At 51.5% G+C, this 18917-nt stretch overlaps 2 protein-coding genes across 2 annotated transcripts; one reads left to right on the forward strand and one right to left on the reverse strand.

The window, feature by feature from the left end:
• Positions 1-11865: 11865 nt before the first annotated feature.
• Positions 11866-14345, forward strand: MIND_00884400 (AAA ATPase; the record flags this gene model as incomplete). The annotated part of the gene is made up of 9 exons (XM_037365498.1): positions 11866-12139; positions 12187-12253; positions 12304-12548; positions 12598-12716; positions 12769-12982; positions 13027-13139; positions 13190-13438; positions 13492-13791; positions 13878-14345. The coding sequence occupies 9 exons, from the start codon at positions 11866-11868 to the stop codon at positions 14343-14345; spliced, it is 2049 nt and encodes a 682-aa protein (XP_037218740.1).
• Positions 14346-17512: 3167 nt separating this feature from the next.
• On the reverse strand, positions 17513-18602 carry MIND_00884500 (BTB domain-containing protein; the record flags this gene model as incomplete). Its single annotated transcript, XM_037365499.1, has 3 exons — positions 17513-17905; positions 17953-18244; positions 18289-18602. The coding sequence occupies 3 exons, from the start codon at positions 18600-18602 to the stop codon at positions 17513-17515; spliced, it is 999 nt and encodes a 332-aa protein (XP_037218741.1).
• Positions 18603-18917: the final 315 nt, after the last annotated feature.

The raw sequence follows: 18917 nt of genomic DNA on the forward strand, positions 1-18917 counted from the left end.
CGAGATCATCGGAAAGCCCAGTGCTGCGTCCTATCAAGTCCGTCTCCCGAAATCCCTTTCTCAAGTCCATCCCGTCTTTCACGTTTCCCAAATCGAAATCCACACACCCAACAAATTCCCTGGTCGCGAAGAGCCACCGCCTGCGGCAATTGAAGTCGATGGAGAAGAACATTTCGAAATCAAACAAATCGTTGACTCCAAGATTGATCGCCGTTTCAAGGGTCCGGCTCGACTCCGCTACCTGGTCGAATGGCTTGGTTACGAGAACACTGACGAACAATTCACTTGGGTTGGTGCACCTGACTTGGAAGCTGAAGAGTATATCGAATCCTTCCATCGTCAATACCCCAACAAGCCTAAGTTGGACTAACGTCACTCAACTCAAATCTCACTCCGTTCCGGATCTTCGAGATAAGGAATTTATGATTCTATTTACATTATACTTCTAATATTGTCATGTTTTCGATTCCGCCCCGAGGCGTCTCCGACTCCGCTATTCGGCTCTTCCTTTCCCCTTGTCAACCTTCGTCGGGGGCTCCTCGTCCACATCCATTGCGTCATCTTCCTCGACTTCTTTCCCTTCCTCCTCGTACGGCTCGCCCTCTGCGTCCACGGACTCCGAGTCCGTCCTGTCCCGAGTCCGCCACCGATGGCCTTCCTCCTGGATGAACGCGTCCCAGTGATCGAGGGTCTTCTCGATACCTTGGACGTGCTCGGCCACCTCTTGCGCCGTTGTTGCCAGGTTGATTCCGCCGACGTCGTGGCGAATCTCGCGGCCAAGGTTTTGCAACCCCATGACCAACCGTCCGAGTTGCTCATGGTCTTGGGTTTGGCGTACCAACAGGTCGGCCAGTACCGCGGAAAGCGCCGCGTTGCTGAGCGTCGGAATCGACGACTCCGCAGGCGTCTCCGCGGGTACTTCCTCCTCCTCCTCGACCACTCTTGGCACCACTCGGATCTTCGATGGCCCCGCAGCCGTCTTTTTCTTCGCCTTCTCTTTTGTCATCCCGGCCTCCTTCTCGTCTTTGCGGAAACGCAGGGGCGGGGTGCCGTCCTCACAACGTGCCTTGAGTTTTCGGCACCTTTCGCAAGACATCTTGCCGTGCCAGGTGGTATTGGCCTTCGGCACGCGCCATACGCACGGGACGCCAGCCTTGATGCATTTGAGGCATTTCTCTGCCAGATCGGGTCAGGATTATATTTCAAAATCAATTTTGGCACTTACTTTCGCCCTCTTCATCTACTCCCGCAATCGACCCATCGGTCTGGGCTTCTTCGGCGTTCTCGGGATTCTCGCCTCGAGCCTCGACTCGGCTAATGATCTGGGCCTCGGCGGCCTCGCGATCACCACGTGTAAGTGGGCCTAGACCCTGGCGTAGCCTAGCCTGTACTCGGCCTCGGGCTTGCTCGGCTCGGCGTCTCTGCTTCGCCGCTTTCGCCTCCTCTCTCCGTCTCCGCCTAGCCTCGGCCCGCTCCTGCTCCTCGGCCCGGCGTTGATGCTCACGGTAACCCAGTGAGATCTGCTCGGCCATCTCCTCTTCGTTATATTGCAGCGGTGCCACGATTGACCCGCGCTCGGATGACGACTCCGATATGCGCTCGTGGTTCGCTGGGTCTTTCGGGTCGTACGGTAACGACTCCCCGTCTTGTGTTGGTGGCTCAGGGGCCCCGTATCGCGCGCGCGGTGACGGAGAACCAAGTTCTCTCTCCGCAGGTCCTCCATCTGTTCCCGCATCTCTACCTGTGGGCCAAGCGTCCCATCAGGCAGGACGTCAGCCAGAGCCCGCGCTACCTCCACATCCACCCAATCTCCTACCCTCTCCGTCTCCGAGATCGTCGATACCGCCTCGACGTCTTCCGCGAATAGGTTGGGCTCGTAATCGATCTTCTCGCTGTCTTGCGACATGGTGGTGTGGGTAAAAGATGGAGAGATTGATGTCAATCCGGTGACGTGCTTCTTGTCACCCCTTTCCTTTTCCGTCCTTCTTGCTATTATCACGTTCTCACCGGCTTCCTCGGTGATCTCGGCCTCTCCGGCTTTCGACTCAAAATTTTCACAAGTCCAACTCTGACTCCGACACATTTCGATTCCGACTCCTACCTCTACGACCATTGCTCCTGTTTCTTGTGGGCAAGAAACGCAAGAGGGGGATACTGTTATATCCGTGCCGACTCCGGCATCCGTCTCCGATATCCGTCTCCGGTATTTGGTTTTTACGCAATGAAGATTTACTGAGCGTTTCCAATTACTCCGACTTATGATCTATGCAATCATCTATGCCTTGTTCCTCGTATGCAACTCCTCTTCTACTTTACTTGACTTTGTTCTAATCTTGTTACTTACTTTGTTATACCTTATTCCGTTTCCGTTACTTCTCGTACTATAAATACTTTGATGTATTATCACGTACTTCAGTTTGTAAATTAACGTTGCTGGTCTCTATCTCCCAGCGTCGTCTCGACTCCGCTCTTCCCTTCTTGTCTTGTCTTGGTCAACTGGAAGCCCCGGTCACCCAAACATCCTTCTGTGGTGTTCCGCCCCAAGTGCTCTACGACTTCGATTCCGTTTCCGACTTCGACTCCGTCTCCGTCTCCGTCTCCGTCTCCGTCCCTCTGGTCGACACGGCACTTAACACATTATATCGATAGGCGGTTTGCAGCTCAAAGATGGCGATGCAGTTATGTCTCGATGCCTTCAAGGCTCTGGCTTACCGGAGGACGACGTCATTCAGGCATGGGTTACCGGCTCGTACGTGCATCGTTTCGCTCAAGGCTTATGCTTACATTATTGACAGTGACATTATAACTCCAGATATGGTGAAGGACTTCCAAGCTGGTGCAGAAGTCCTCCTTGGGCCAAAGAGCGAGCGAACGCCAGATGCTCCTATTGAGGTCAACCTAAACCCTTCGCGCTCAACGGTCGATTCGACAACGGGAAATCCGCCCCCAGTGCTGGAGGATGCATCAGACGATGAAGAAGAAGGGGGTAGGGAAATGGACAGCGGTACCGAGGAGCAGCAGGATGACGATAAAGGAGAAGATAACGAGGGGCAGAAGAAAAGGAAGAGGAAATCAAAGCGGAAGCGCTCACCTAATTCCGCGATAGAAGGGGGAACAGCTTTCGAACGCTCAATTATTGCGGTACCTGTCAAAGACAACACGCGCTGTTTTACCATCGGAGCATCTTACGAGTCGCCCACGTCGATCCACGCCCCATCGGCGTCAGCAAAACACAACAACCCAACTCATATTCCTATGGCTCACGCACGAAAGAGATTGGGAAGGGTAAGGATTGTTTCTGGATCGATTTGAAGATCTGACAAAGCGTAGGCCGCAGCGAGGATTGCAAATGCCGGATTTTCACAAGCGACAGTACCTGTCAGGGAGCATTGCAAGCGGGTGGCGTCGCTCTACAACGTTCCGCCAATTGGCACGCTCGACAACGTGGGTTATGCGACGCAGCAACTGAATATTGCTTCAGCGCAGGCAAGCGCCCGGTCAGTATAGGCAGTCCTTTTATAAATTACTGACTCTATGATTAGGCGGATCGCTCTCAAAGGATCTCGGTTCCTTTGGTGGTGGCCATTTCGATACGCACGACGACGGGGCCTTTTTCTCGAATATGGCGGCATCGATCGACGCCGATGATTGCCATCCTGGTCTATTTTGGATATTGGACCTCTTTGTCTTCGTTGAACTGAACAACAACACGACAATCAATTTCTCGGGTCGACGACGTCACGGAGGCACTCCGCCAGTCTCGCGGAACCCAAATGCACCTCCGGCGACCTGGTCATACCGTTTTGTCGTCATATCCTACCCACCGCATCGTATGTTAGACGGCACTGCCCGACAAAGCTTATGCCCCATTGGCCCGGGCAATGTTCTGTTCATAACGCCAGAAATGCTTCACGCCGGGTATGTTTTGTATTATTCGCTTTCTCTGTTGACATTTTCCAACAGATCCCGAGAGCGACAAGCAGAAGGATGGGACCTTGACGTCGATAGTACTCGGTCAACCTATGCCAAGGATGGACATTTTATTTCCGACCCTATGCCCCACTTCACCCACTATGCGCGTTCAATCGCCGTCTTGGTCAACTTCATGCTTCGTCAACTACCCTCCGAGTACCATGCACGACTGGATCCTGATCTTTTACTACAATCCATCACGATGCGACTCGACGATGACTCCCCTCGAGTATCTGCCGGCCCATGGGATCTTGCGCCAGGGTTTCGTCGAAGGGACGACCGCGGCTGGAGCGACTTTGAGCCGACAGAGGATGTTGTCGATCAGACCGAGGTCCGGGACGACGCTTACCGACAGATCAAGGAATATGAAGATCTTGTTCTCCCTCATATTCCTGACATAGGTCGACGCGGTCCTATCGTCCGAAAGGGTCCACCACCACCTCAGACACCACAGAAGTTCTGTTCTGAATGTAGTATGTATATCTTATTCGTCTATCCTTCTCTGATCTCTTTCCAAAGAGGAAAAGATAGTTCAAGGCAAAAAAATCTAAATCCACAACTGCCAATGGCGGGAAGCCTCCGGGTCCCCGTCTTGGTCGCAAAAAGAAATCGGGAAAGAAGGATTTGGGTGGCGATGATGATCAAGATGAGGACGAACAAGACGACGTGGAAGAACGAGAGGATGAGGAGGATCCCACAGGGGACGGCGATCTTGATCAGAGCTCTGGCGATGGCGAAGGTCAGGATACCACTCGACAAGACGATTCTGAAAGCGAAGCACCTGCTTTTGACGGTGAAGCGACAGACGATGAGCGCGAGGGAGATGATGGAGAGATGGACGATGAAGAGGATGAACTCGGTAAGTATCTGCGACGCGGCCAAAAAATCTGTATGACTGAAGCTTGGTAGCCTTTCCCAACACCTCTGAGATAGATGTGTCCTTGGCAAATCAGACCGGTTCAAAGCGCTCAGGAGATGATAATAGTCAGTTCTCATTCTTCTTTCCTCTCAATACTGATTTGCAGTAGTCCCGTCTGGTATAATGAAGCGCTTCCGAGTTGCAAATCCAGGTGTTTATAGTGCACGTCCTCAACTTCTCCTTACTGAATCGTTTTATTCAGGCGCAGAGGAGTTCGGCCGACCGGTTTGGACGACCAGTTCCTATATCCGGGCTACGGAAGGGCCACGGTTGATGGAATCAATAGACGGTCAATGGGATGCCAGCGATGATGAGTTGCGCATTGGACCTTCATTAGATCAAATGGACACAGGTTAGCCTATATTGAGAATAAAGGCTATCTGGTAAAATGACCTCATAGAGCCAGATGTTATCCGATTTCTACATCGACTTCACACAGCAAGCATCAACGCTAATCTGTTGCGTGTTGAAAAGGCTTGGGAACATCTTTCCAATACCCCCGACACCAGCGCTCTGCAGTCATTGAGCGAGGCGTACGATAATATCGTTTATCGTCCAAGCAATATGACGGCCGCCCGGCTCCCTTCGTTCTATCTGGGCTGCGCTTCGACAACTTCGAGGTCATGAAGGAATGAATGCGCTACGACTTGTGCTTGATCGAGAATGCATAATGCTTACACAGCTTTTTGCATGGAGATGGTTATGCGCTTATTGCCCTCAGCGTATCAATCTTGCCTTGGACGAGCCTCGCGCGGACGTTTCTACCCTGGACTGGATTGGTCGTCTTGCTCGAAACGTAGAACGAGTGCTAGAAAGCGTTTCTCCTGAGCATATATTTAACGCCGCCAGCTACGGACTTGACCTGGGCGACGATGTCATCTATGTCTATTCCAACAAATCCCGTCATCGACCCAATACGCCTACTGCGCTGCGACAAGCAACAATTGCTCTATCTCTCCGCATCCTTGAGATGTGGCTTGATTTCCCCACTCAGGATCAGTCCCGTTACCAGGCGTGGTTTGTCTACGCCATTCTCCATAGTTTTGGCCGACCTGCACTACTTCTCGATGACGTTTGGTATGGCTACAATCATATCCGTGCCGAAATTCTCGGCTCTTCCTCTCGATCTCGCAATCATTGCAATCGCCGATTTGGGCTTCTGCGCGAGCAGCTCCGCTGTCATCCTCTATCAGACACGTCATCGCAGGAGTATATGCTGGTCGCTCAGATTGCTGAGATCGTTGGTTATATCCGCAATAATTCCTCTCCCCTACCTCTTGCATTAGGAGACGAGCAAGATAGGGCGGTATTACAGCTACCCTCTCCCCCTCCAACACACCATATTACATCAACAATAGCCGCTCTCACACCTCCGAACGCAAGGGGCTCTAACCCCCACCCCCTACTTCTTCTCAAGTCTGTCAAGTTAGAGACTTTACCACCCGTTGTTAAGCGACGTCTGCAAATCTTCGGACGGTTCATGCGAGAGGCTCTCAGTATCACCCTTACCCCCCAAAACGTTTCTCACCCTTCGAAATGGCAGACTGCATTACTGCGTCGACCAGATTATTTGCAGCCCTTTCGAGAGTTGGCGCCGTCACGAACCAAGGCCTCCGGGCCTGAAGGTCCCTATACCGCTGAATTCATTGTGACTAAAGGCGGTTTCGCAAGCTGCTTGGGCTACCGCGGCGTCTTGTTCGGCGGCCAATTCGAGAAAACCTACCCACTCCGATATTCAACTTATCTGGATTTCGCCTCTGAATCAGCCAGAGCCAAGTTAGAATATCAACATAAATATCACGAACCGCCACCACCATCATTTATCTGCAATTCCGCCGCATATGGTCCAGCAAACAAAAGTCGAAAGGTGGAACTCATGGAGACTTATTTTAAACAAGCTGAGCAACACAATTCAACGACGCTACTGGGAGAAAAAAGCCACGTCTCCTTCACTACTGCATGGAAATGGCTCAACGGCACTTATGTCGACAAGGCTCGCAACAAACGCGTCAAACGATTCCCTGGACTAGGTCCCTTGACCAGCTACTTGCTCGCTGCCGATTTAACATACACCAATCCTCGTTTGGTCGACCCGCCGTCCGTTGAGGAGTTGGGAACGATTATCTGCACCTTGAATAAGGGTGCCGTTAAGGGACTTGAGACTCTCGGTCTGATTCCCAAAAGAGCGCGCAACGACGACGACGATAAACCACACAAATCTACTCCTGCAGCCTGCATCTATGGACTTAAAGTCGTCCACGCGTTTCTGGCCACGATTATCCCCCCCGAACTACACAAATCAGTTTTCTTCGATCTCGCCACGGACGAACATTCCTTGTGCAAGTTTCCGAGAGCTATCAAGAACGGTTATTGGCCAACAATGACGTAGCAAGTCGGCAGTCGATATGTAGAAGGGCTGCAAGTAGTTGATATATATCAAGTCTCTCTTCCGCTACTCTCACCTCGAAGCTGCGAGTAACTTCCCCTCCCGTCGCTTTCGACGTCATGAACAATTATGAGATATCTTGCGCCGTCTCATTTCTTTCTAGCTCATACTGCAGTTTGGCGACACCTATGTATGGTCCCCAAGTCGGACTTGCGCGCGACCGGATCTTTGGGCTCGCTTCCTGCAACGCGACGCGGCTTGCGCTCAACAACTTGGCGAAACTTCGAGTACAACTTCGGGCGCAATCGCAGCCAGCAATAATGCCGACATCCAGCCGCGACCCCGCCCTGTCGTCAAGCTCCCTCCCTCCCTATCTCACCTACCAGATCCCTTCTCACAACCGGCTTTCTGGGTTCCAGCTACGCCGGCAGCCACCTCAATCGCGGTCATGTGATCGTGCCCTTAAAAATACTTGTCATGCGGGGCGTGACACAGTCACCTTTCTCTCTGGCTCCAATGTTGTCCAGCTCTACATCTGTTGCTCTGTGAGTATCGTCCAGTATCCTTCTGCGCGTTGGTGCTAATATTTTCTCAAGTCCCCGTGAATTCCTTCAGCTGCGACAAGCCCACGAAGCCGTCGTCCGGGAGAAAGCTCGGTTGACTAGCGAGCTCGACGACATTCGTGGCCTTCACGAGGGCCTTCGGGGGAACTACGACACACTCCTCGAGCAACATGATCGCCATCTCGACAATAACACCCGCCTTAACAATACGCTCTACAAGCTTCAAAATGAGCTCACTGGCTGGGACAGGCGGTTGTCTGACCTTCAAGCCAAGTTGAACACAGCGAACAAGAAGCTTAAGGACACCGAGCAGAAACTTCAGGCCGCCGACAAGGAATGCGAGGCCGCCAACGAGGAACGCGATATCGCCTTTGACCAGATGACTGCGGCGGAACTGGAGCGCGCTCGGGCTAAACGTGCTGAAGCACAGAAGACCGCCCTCTTGGATCAGGTCGATGTAGAGTTGCGACGAGTTAAACGAGAAGCTGCCGACCTTGTCCAGAAACTGGAGAAGCTCTTTTCGAAGTGCAGAAGTGGAGGCGGACGACGAAAACATGGTCATAGATCTGACGCAGGCCTCCGACGCATAGCTATTCGTAATAACCTTTGAGCGTCGTCTTATTTGATTTCAACTCGAACCGCTATATCCTACATACCCTGGGGAAAACGTCGACTACTCTCATATCTTCGCTGTACAATACTTGCAATTCGACCGTCCGCATACCTCCGGGCCGTGGTGATCCTGGGTCGCCGCTTCGACCTTCCCAACATCGCTATCCACATCTCGACTTTGCTTCGCTGCTCGTCCCACCTGCTGCCTTAGTAGATTCACATATAATATTGTTTCGTGGAGCCTGAGCTCCGCGGCGGCTTGTTCAAAGCGCCTCAGCTTCTGATGAGCCCGCATGAGATGCACGAGGTCTTGAGATTCCCTTTTGGTCGCTGGAAAGGGCAGGTGCCAGTCGTTAGACTGAAGATTCTGCCATAGTATAGTCCACCACATAAATCCGAAAGATCGATGATACGTACGATGAGATGGGAGGTCCCGCCGCTGCGCGTGTTCGCCGTATCTGGCGCTTTTGCTGAGGCGTCCGGGAAAGTTGTGGTATCATGGATTCCATGAAATGGCAGAGAAGATATTGGTTCAGCAACTGCATTCATGGTGTGCGTGTGCCCAGCGCAGGTCGAAATACGCGGCTCGAACTCGAAGGGCCGTCGAACGAGTCACGCGTTACCGCCGCCCGCGTGATCGACGGCTCCCATCAAGGGTCTTTGTCCGTCTCTAAAATAACTTCGACTCGTACGCCCTCCATCACCAAATGTCCGACCCTTCAAGTTCTCCCGTCGGGCCGAAAAGGCGATTTTAAACCCCGTCGCCCTCGCTTATGAGATGCGGGTCTCTACGTTCAAGCCTGCTCCACGCCCCCACGACCAGCCATGTTTTCTCGCGGCGAGCTCGCGACGACGCCGCTGATCGCTTTGGGCTCGATGCCGACCCGGGCCTGACTAGTGCGCTGGCTCTCCTGATACACAAATGGGCCATTTACACTTCTCTTAGATCCCAACTTGAACGACGAGTCGGGCGACAGTCGCTGGTACCTTATGTCTTCAAATTACCTCTCGCCGGCAGGCTGCACCGACCAGTTTTGTAACAACACTCTCTGCGAGTTCTCGCATGACTCGCTGGTAACTTGCCTCTTCTTTCGTCTCTCGTCGCCTGGCTTCAGTGGCTTGGGCCAGTCAAATCGCTCACTGGCACTGGAATCTTGTTCTCGCTCATCGCGTCTCTCATCGCGTCTCTCATCGCGTCTCTCATCGCGTCGCTCATCGCGTCGCGTCGCTCATTGCGTCGCTTGTTACGTCGCTCGTCGTGTCGCGCTTTGTCACGAGGAGCGAGCGAGCGATGAGCGTTCAAGTTGCTCAAGGCAGCCAGCCTCGCAAATCCTCTTTAATTACTCTGCAACCCTCCGAGCGCGTCTGTTATATTCAATATTCTAATGCGTTTTAGACTCCCTTCGGAGGCGGCGTTCCTCTTGGCTTTGATCCGGACTCTTTGGACTGGTGCATGGACACAACTGACCAGGTATGTCTCTCGGACTTCGGCAACTTGAAGTGGCAAGCGCTTATATTTCCTGCTAGCCTGAGGTTGCCTACGAGACTGATCACATTCACGGTTTACTGGAGCCCACCTCCATGTTCGTCGACTCAGACTCGGAGTCTACAAAGGTGACTCGAATTGTGCTGATTCATGAGGCTTTCTTAACTGACTAAAATTTTCAGCTGACGCCTGAGATGTCAATGGACTCCGAGTTGGAGTCTGCTCCCGAGTCGGATCCTGTACTAGTAACCCTTGCGACTCCGGCGGAACCAGTCCTTGTCTCTCTTCCTCCCCAGAGGGAGCCGGTCATTATCGTAAAGCGTCTTTTAGCATCCGATTTTCAAACTTAATTCTCTTAAGGACACGGTTAACGACCGCCTCCTGACCAACAAGTTGATAAAGGTTCATGCAACCAAGCACACGAAACCTCTGTTTGGTCGCAAGTCGGGAAATCTTGGCCAAATCGAGCGTACGATCAGGATGTCCCCACCGGCAGCACCATCTGAGTCCTCGACGCCTGCGCTTCCGCAAGTGACTACAATATCCAAACGGCGGCGACGCGCTGGAGAAGTCGCTAGCATACTCTCAGACAGTTTGCGACTTTGGCTATATGCGATCACCATCTTCTACGGATACGCCCTTGTCGCCGTTCACTTTTACCCGTCCAAGACCCCTCCGGAGACCGTCTTTGCTTCATTTTTCGAAGTTGCACGAGACGCAGTCCTGCAGGTTGCCGATAGCCTTCCGGGCCTTGACCTTCCCGCTAGTAAGTTATCTTGATCGCCCCTCAATCTTGGCTTAAGTTTGTAGCGAGCGACCTTTCAGACGAGCAGCGTGTTACCATGGCATACAGTGTACGTCTCCTTTTTCATGTTCAAGGCTTATCCGAGTCGCGCTGATTCCTCGACGGCAGATTTTTGAGTCAAATACTCGATATCGTGGACACCTAAAAAGCAACTCGGCGTATGGCCTACGCAAGGCATGCAAACTTATCCTCGAGGAAGACGAGCTTAATCCTGCGACGAACCGTCCCTATACCGAGGCAGAAGCAAAAGAATATCCCGCCAACCGAGCACGACAGCTTCTGGGAAAGATGAGCTATCTTCATGACTATCCCTTGGTATTTGATTTTCATACGCCTTATAATATTCTCGGCTAACATGAATGAACTTCAGGATGATTCTTGCGCATGGACTGGTACGGATTCAAGTCTTACCGACTGGGTAGCCCTGGTGCGATCCGGGTTGCCTCCAAGCGGACGCTTCGTGGGACCCATCTTAATCGAGGCGGTCAAGGTTCTGCGTGCGCAACGTTATCTGGACCCACACAGCCCTGAGGAACTCCGCAAAGAACCTGCCACCCTTCCCATGGTTGCTTGCGCTGCGGACGCTGGTGGGTGTAGCTCAAATTTATTCAAAATGACAATATCTTCAAGTTTAACTGACCGTCCCCCAGGTTCTCAACTTTCTTCAAAGCGTGGTAGAGGGTACTAATCATACATTCGCCGAAACCGAATACGAGTCAGTGTACGTTGAACTTTTTGGACGTTCTGGTCGAGACAGCCAAAGATCCTGCCTATCGTGACGAGCTTGAAGCCTCCCTGGTCCCTGATTTGGAGTCAGCTCCAGATGGGCAAAACCCAAGCCTGTAAGTGGGACTCTAACTTGAAGCTTGAAGTTTCTTACTGATTATCAATACTCAGGCCGGGAGGAGCGATGGCCGCCAGCACGTCAAGTTTGGCCGACCGCAAGTCCAAGCGCGCTTCTAATCGGACCCGATCTGCAATTGTCTGAGTGGAGACGACTACAGTCACTCACCGCGCCGCGTATCAAGCTCGTCCAATCCTAATTCTCGTTCTCATATTGGCAAAGAATTCCATGTGGTAGTTATTAGCGTCAATTCATCGATCCAATTTCAGTCCGGTTTGATGAGTCATCTGAGCCGATCGACCGCGCCATCACCGACCTCTGCCCTGCCAGCGCCGCCACCTCAAGCTTCAAGCCTGGCGTGTGCCTTGAGCGGGGCTTTTCCCCTCGGCATTCTAGCAGCTGGTCTTGCCGGTACGGAGAGTTATGGCAGACCCAAGCGGCGCTCCACCCCAACCGGGTCCAGATCGTGCATACGAACGGCTATTCTCAAGAAATCGTCGGTTTTCCTTTTGTCATTCCACGCGTTTATTGCCAACCCGGATGATAACTCTGGTATGTTTACTATCCTGCGCTGTCCCTTGTCGCTCATTGTTCCCCAGTCGCCACTCTTCATCCAGCGACTATGGAGACCCTTGGTCTCTTTTGTGGGGACGCAGTCATCGTTCGGTAAGTAATCCATTCGATTACTCAGACGCGTACTTAGCTTGTCATCGCAGCGGGAAGAAGCGGAGGGATACTGTCCTCATCTGTCTCTCGAACGACGCAGTTGAGGAGGGACGTATCCAAATGAACAAGGTAGCTCGCAACAACTTGCGAGTCAAGTTAGGCGACCTCGTCAATGTCCACTCTTGCCTCGACATCAAATACGGCAAACGCGTTCACATCCTCCCCTCCGATGACTCTATCGAAGGTTTGAGCGGCAACATTTTCGAGGTCTACCTCAAACCATATTTCCTCGAAGGTACCGCAGAGACTTGACTTTCTGTGGGGTTCACTAATAAAGGATACAGCTTACCGCCCCGTCCGAAAGGGCGATACTTTCCTTGTCCGTGGAGGGATGCGCACAGTCGAGTTCAAGGTTATCCAGCTGAGTTTTGCATTGTTGCCCAAGACACCGTTATTCATACGGGTCAGTCGGCTTACTTTCTCTCTTATTCTAGCAAGCTAACTCTTGGTATCAGAGGGTTGACGAGGAGTCCAACCTTGCGGATGTCGGTTACGACGACATTGACAGTTGCCGCAAACAGATGGCACAAATACGGGAACTCGTTGAACTCCTTCGCCACCCGCAACTCTTCAAATCCATTGGTATCAAGCCTCCCCGCGGTATCCTCATGTTCGGTCCTCCCGGTACTGGCAAAACGCTTATGGCCCGCGCTGTGGCAAACGAAACTGGTGCATTTTTCTTCCTGATTAACGGCCCCGAAATCATGAGCAAGATGGCTGGAGAAAGCGAAAGCAATCTCGAAAGGCGTTTGAGGAGGCTGAGAAGAACTCGCCGGCTATCATCTTCATCGACGAAATCGACTCGATTGCGCCTAAACGTGAAAAGGTGCGCATTTTTCAAGTTCTTCTCACAACTCGGACTCAAAATGTACACAGACGAACGGAGAAGTGGAACGCCGTGTGGTTTCCCAACTTCTAACTCTTATGGATGGACTGAAAGCTCATTCCAACGTTGTGGTCATGGCCGCCACGAATCGACCGAATTCCATTGACCCCGCCCTTCGTCGATTCGGACGGTTCGATCGCGAAGTAGACATTGGAATTCCCGACCCTACTGGTCGTCTCGAGATTCTCCGCATCCACACCAAGAACATGAAGCTTGGGGACGATGTAGACTTGGAACAGGTAGGCTGCTTTTTTTCCTCTCGTTCAACTGTTAATCTTGATCATCTATCCAGATTGCTGCTGATACTCGTGGCTACGTTGGATCTGATGTTGCATCGCTGTGCTCAGAGGCGATGCAGCAAATCCGTGAAAAGATGGACCTCATTGACCTTGATGGGGACACGATTGATGCTGAGGTTCTCGATTCGCTGGGAGTGACGATGGACAACTTCCGCTTCGCATTGGGCATTTCAAATCCAACTGCTTTGCGGGAAACTGTTGTCGAAGTACCGACCGTCAAATGGGACGAAATTGGTGGCCTCGGAAAAGTCAAGCTCGAGCTGGTTCAATGCCCCCGTCGAACATCCAGAGAAGTTCGTCAAGCACGGCTTGTCTCCATTCGAGGGTGTCTTGTCCTATGGCCTCCCGGTACTGCAATGCCGACTTCATCTCAATCAAGGGACCCGAGCTGCTCACGATGTGGTTCGGAGAATCGGAAGCCAATGTCCGGGATGTTTTCGACAAGGCCCGCGCTGTTGCCCCGTGTGTTATGTTCTTCGACAAGTGTGGATCTGAGCTGTTGACAAACTGGCTTGACGAGTCGACAAAACCTGCGCTACCGGCCCGTCTGCTATGTTCTTTGCTGAGTCGGACTCGACCGCCAAGGCCCGTGTGGATCCTCTGGCGATACTGGGGGTGCGGAGATCTGGTCCTGAATCAACCCCTTGCAGACACAGCTGCTATGGACTTGAAGAAGAATGTATTCATCATCGGCGCTACCGACGGCTGCTACGACCAACTCATCTATATCCCTTCCCCCAACTCAAGGTCCCGTCGAGATGTCCTCCAGAATAATCACCCATTGCACCCCAACTCGACTGGAACTCCTTGGCCAAGAGTCCCCATCGCTTCTCTGGTGCCGACCTGACAGAAATTTACCCCTGGGGAGCTTGCAATCTGTGCGAGTATCGATATTGCAGCAGTGGTCTCCGAATCAACCGAGATTGCTGGGAAACAAGCAGCTGAGCGAGAAGACGATAATAAAACTGTCGCCCCTCCCTCGACGAACGGTCGTTCGCCATCCTGTTAATGCTTCCAGATACTTGGCTTCGCCCCAAGGATTTTATATACGGTTATCGTCGTTCGAACCGTTTTTATTTTGGATGATAATGTAGCGGAATGTCCGCTAGTTTTTACTCGTTGAATGTCAGCAGACAGAGGTAAACGAGAGGTCGAGAATCGTTGCTCTGAATTGATGACTGATGCGCTATCATCAATATTAATATTCCCTTTTGGCGTTGCGGGCTCTGGAAGCTTGATGGCTCTATTTCAACGCCTGAATCTCCGGTTTTACCTCCTTCCTTCCGTCCTTCACCAAGCATGTCTGAAACCAACGACAGGTAACCCATTCAGCCTCACTCAACGCACGCTTACTTGAGCTTCTGCCTCAAGGCCACCAAACACCGAGCGGCAATCACTTGACCGCGATACTCAAGGCTACTACAACGACATTCTCGAAAACCTCGGTTTAATTTCCCAATCCAACGTCTCACCAGCCGATCCCGCCACAATCCTGGGTAAACGCAAGGCGGCACCGCCTAGAAATGCGTAGGTCCCTCAGTTGGATTGATAGGTTTTTTGTACCATGTCATTGCTAGGATGCATCGTGGCGCCTACCACCAATTAATCGACGCCGCCAAGTTCGCTCCCCGTGGAGCGGATGCTTTCTGGAACATGAAGCGTATCCTTTCTTACGGCTGTCTCAAGTCTTTCTCCGATGCTGGGTCAGCTCGCTTGGAAGGACTTCCTGCAAGGTATCTCAAGTTCACTCCGCTCCCCCGTGCTTATTGGCGTCTGGTTTTAGCGAACTCCCAGCTCACCATGCAGAAGTTTTCAAGATGATCTTGGCGACGTGCCGCATTGACCTGCTGCCGGTTCTGCAACGCATTTATAATGAATCAAATACTAAACCTGGTCTCTGGCAAGCTCTATGCGATCGTGTGCGCCGCTGTCGTCTTACTCAGCATCACCATTCTCATGTGTGGCTTAGATGACTAAATCTGCCCGTGAGGCGCGAACACAAGATACGAACGCGTTCAAGAACGCTCTACACATCCTACTCCCTATTCCCGGTGTCGACTGTCTCTATCCGCCGATCGACCAAGGACTATCCAAGGCGAAACGGGGTCTGGCGCACCCTCAACTCCGTATGCTGATGATGCCCTGGAAAGACCGTATCTTGTTCCCGCCTTTGGTTTATGGTCCAGTCAAGTAAGTTATCCTTGAACTATTGGTAATATCGTATTGTAAGACGTGCTTATTCTATACTAGTCCGCCTCCGCCTCTATCGTGAAGTTTTTATTTGCTACATGTTGCCTCATTGACGATGTTTTGCCAGTCCACCAGCTCAGAAGTATTTGTCGTTCTCCTGGTTCTCCAATTTCACTCATGGCATCTGCTCATCTTTCAGGATATATGACAAGATTGTCGAAAACAAGTACCAACCGTCCTCTAAATACTTCCCTTCGTTTTGCTACCCAGATGGCAAATGGAACCCACAAGCATATCAAGAGAATCTCTTCACCGGCGTCGCCATCTGGCGGGTATGTTTCCCTCGTCAATCGCGTTCTATACTGATGTTATATCTCTATCCAGGGCCTCAGGCTTTTGTTGGTGTCGCGTTCCGATGCAAGCAATGCTGCCAATGACGAGTTGTCTTTGTGTTGTCTCGCGGCTATCCATAACGTGCGCCGCATTACTCCACACATTGTTGCATATGTCGTGGTGCAGGCAAGTAGCTATCGATGGATTTCTGGAAGACTTTCACACTGACACAATTCAGATTCGGCTATCCATAAGCAGCCTTCCTCAATGGTCAAGCCAAGAAAGCAAAAAATATAAGTTCGTTACGCTGTATAAGAAAGTTCTGGATGCCTTCGCCGACAACTCGGACCCGGACCACCCACAGTGGGGAGAAGAAACTCTGGACTGGTTGACGGAGTATGGTACTTTCCACCTCCACCATTGGATGTTGCTGACGGTGCCCAGACGTGTTTTTGGCGAACTCCCAGATGAACGGGATGAAGACGACAGTGATGAGAGCGAAGATGAGGCTATAGCTCAGCGCCGCCGCCGCCTGGCTGCAGGTGCGCTTCAAGATCTTTCCAACAGCGTCTAACAGAACACCACTCTCTTTGCTGCGCCTTTCTTTCCTGTTCTGCGAATCCAAGTCTATCCAATCATTGATGTCGACGTCGTATTTTATATACACAATAATACATTGCATCTTTTGGCAGCAGTTGCTGATAAGACTACCCCTTGTGACCATCGAAAATGGTTGAGGCGATAAATAAACGTTAACTTGCTTGTGAGGGCTTGCTATAATCAAAATTTCATGTAACTTCTGTCAAGGTTTTCTGCCTTTGGAACAGGCTTACTCGAGTTTTAGAAAGTTGAAAACACTCATTAGCTTTAGCCATCCACCCTGGTGCTTGAAAGTGTCGTTATTAGTTTGGGTCATTGCTCGTGCTTGGTAGATTGGGCACCGCTCGCAAGGCACCGTTATCCGTTCGGGCCCCTGCAAGTGTTTGATAGATTGGGCATCGCTTATAAGGGCAACAATACCCTATATCCTTCATGATGCTTTTAGTTAGATGCACAGAGGTTTCAAGGTATTCTACATCGGGCAATTCCTTGTGACTCCAGGTCATCCCTCTAGCCATTAGAAGCGAGCAAAAGAGTTGATAGAAGCTACAAGGCCAAAAAATCCGTGGAAGGACGAATGACCCTAATCGAGGCGTGCAAGCACCTTTCACAGGTTTCTGGGTTTGGAGATCTCCATACGAGTAGCATACGAGGTAGCATCAAAGCTTGTCAAGGCTTATAAGGGCTTGTGGCGATTATAAGTACGTAACATGATGATTATGATTTTGGGCCGGTTTTTGTGATGAAGATTGGTTTGAAATGTCTATAAACTTTTTATGTACGAGGATGGCCTGAACATTATGTGATACAAACAACGATGAGTACATTCACATTCGACAAGGGACAAGTGCATGAGCAAGCGGGAACAAGGAACAAAAACAGCAGGATTTATCACTCCCCGGCGTCCAGGTCCATCTTTCGCAACTCCTCCCAATCAGGAAGCCCAAAGAAAGAAGGCAGCTGCTTCCAAATCTCCAGCTGCTTATCGTTGTACGCCTCCTTTGCCGCCTTTATACAAGGACCACAAAACTCATCTGACCAGTTCTCGTCCCATCCACTAAAAACCGCCCCAGGTCCCGCCTGCTGCGCTTGGAGAGTGCTCCGCAGTGATGCACATCGAGAACGACATAACGTCCTGAAGAGACAGTCGTCACAGGGCACGCAGGGGCTTTCTGCTTCCAGCCATGCGCGGTTCGGGGCTTCGGTGTTCAACCGCGTCAGTCTTGCGTAGCCTTTGAGAAGGGAAATTTCATCAGCCAGGCTGAGCCCTACGGGGCGATAACTCTGTGATTAGATGAGCCCATACAACTGAACAACAATGAGGCACCGACTCCATCGTGATTGAAAATGCTTTCAATGAGTCCGTAGAAGGCCGCTGGAAGGATCGACCACAGACACAACTCCTTTGCCAGTGCAATGGTGCGAGACAGCTGCACATCCGAGACTTCTCCGAGATACAACCAGCCAGCCACTGGCAACTTTCTGAAGTCTTCCAATTTCGACGGGAGGTCTCCTCTCAGTCGGCGAATGGATTCCTTGCGGAACGCAGGCAGGTCATACTTTTTGCTGAGACGCAGAACCGATATGACTGTCATTATATTGGGCTTGGTTAAGTCGTAACATCTACGTGGCGTCGTTGAGGACATGACTCGGAAACAAAAACTCACATTGCTGGGTACATCACCGCGAGCAGATGTTTCCAGTCCGTATTCGTATCTCCTGCCAGCACAACAACAGGACAGCCTTCCACGGTCGACTCAGAAGTTGGGTTCGGGAGTGAAAACATGTCTCGAAACACTGAGGAATGTCTCGAGAGCATGCTCTTGGCCACTCGAAATTGAGTCGGTCCAGCTTGCAATACGATGTTGCCGTCGTCGAACCAGAAGTCAGGAGAGCGCTCTATCTCGGTCACGTTCGTTTCTTGATGCTCATGTTGCGGTTTATGGCGTTTTAATGGACGTTCAGCATCGTCGTCTGACATCGTTTGGAAAAAGAAGGACAAGTGTGACGGATGTGACAGGTCGCGATTTTACTTATGCTGAAAAAAGACTTGGACTCAAATACAATCCATCCATTATTAGACCTATCCTGCGGTATACCCAGAGAGACGAAACTATCTATGCATCTACGACAGACGCTTACGATGGAGTGAACTTGATACCATCGAGCTGAGCAGCGAAGGCAGAAGCGGCTTGCACACCAGCAGCATGAATATCATGGGTAGCACCTGGAGTGCATTGTCCACCAAAGCCAAGGGCAAATGCAACATTGCAGTTGGGCCTAACACTGTCTTTAG

This window comes from Mycena indigotica, assembly GCF_014461135.1.
Source record: "Mycena indigotica strain 171206Taipei chromosome Unknown Mind.scaff0007, whole genome shotgun sequence".
Taxonomy (NCBI): Eukaryota; Fungi; Basidiomycota; class Agaricomycetes; order Agaricales; family Mycenaceae; genus Mycena; species Mycena indigotica.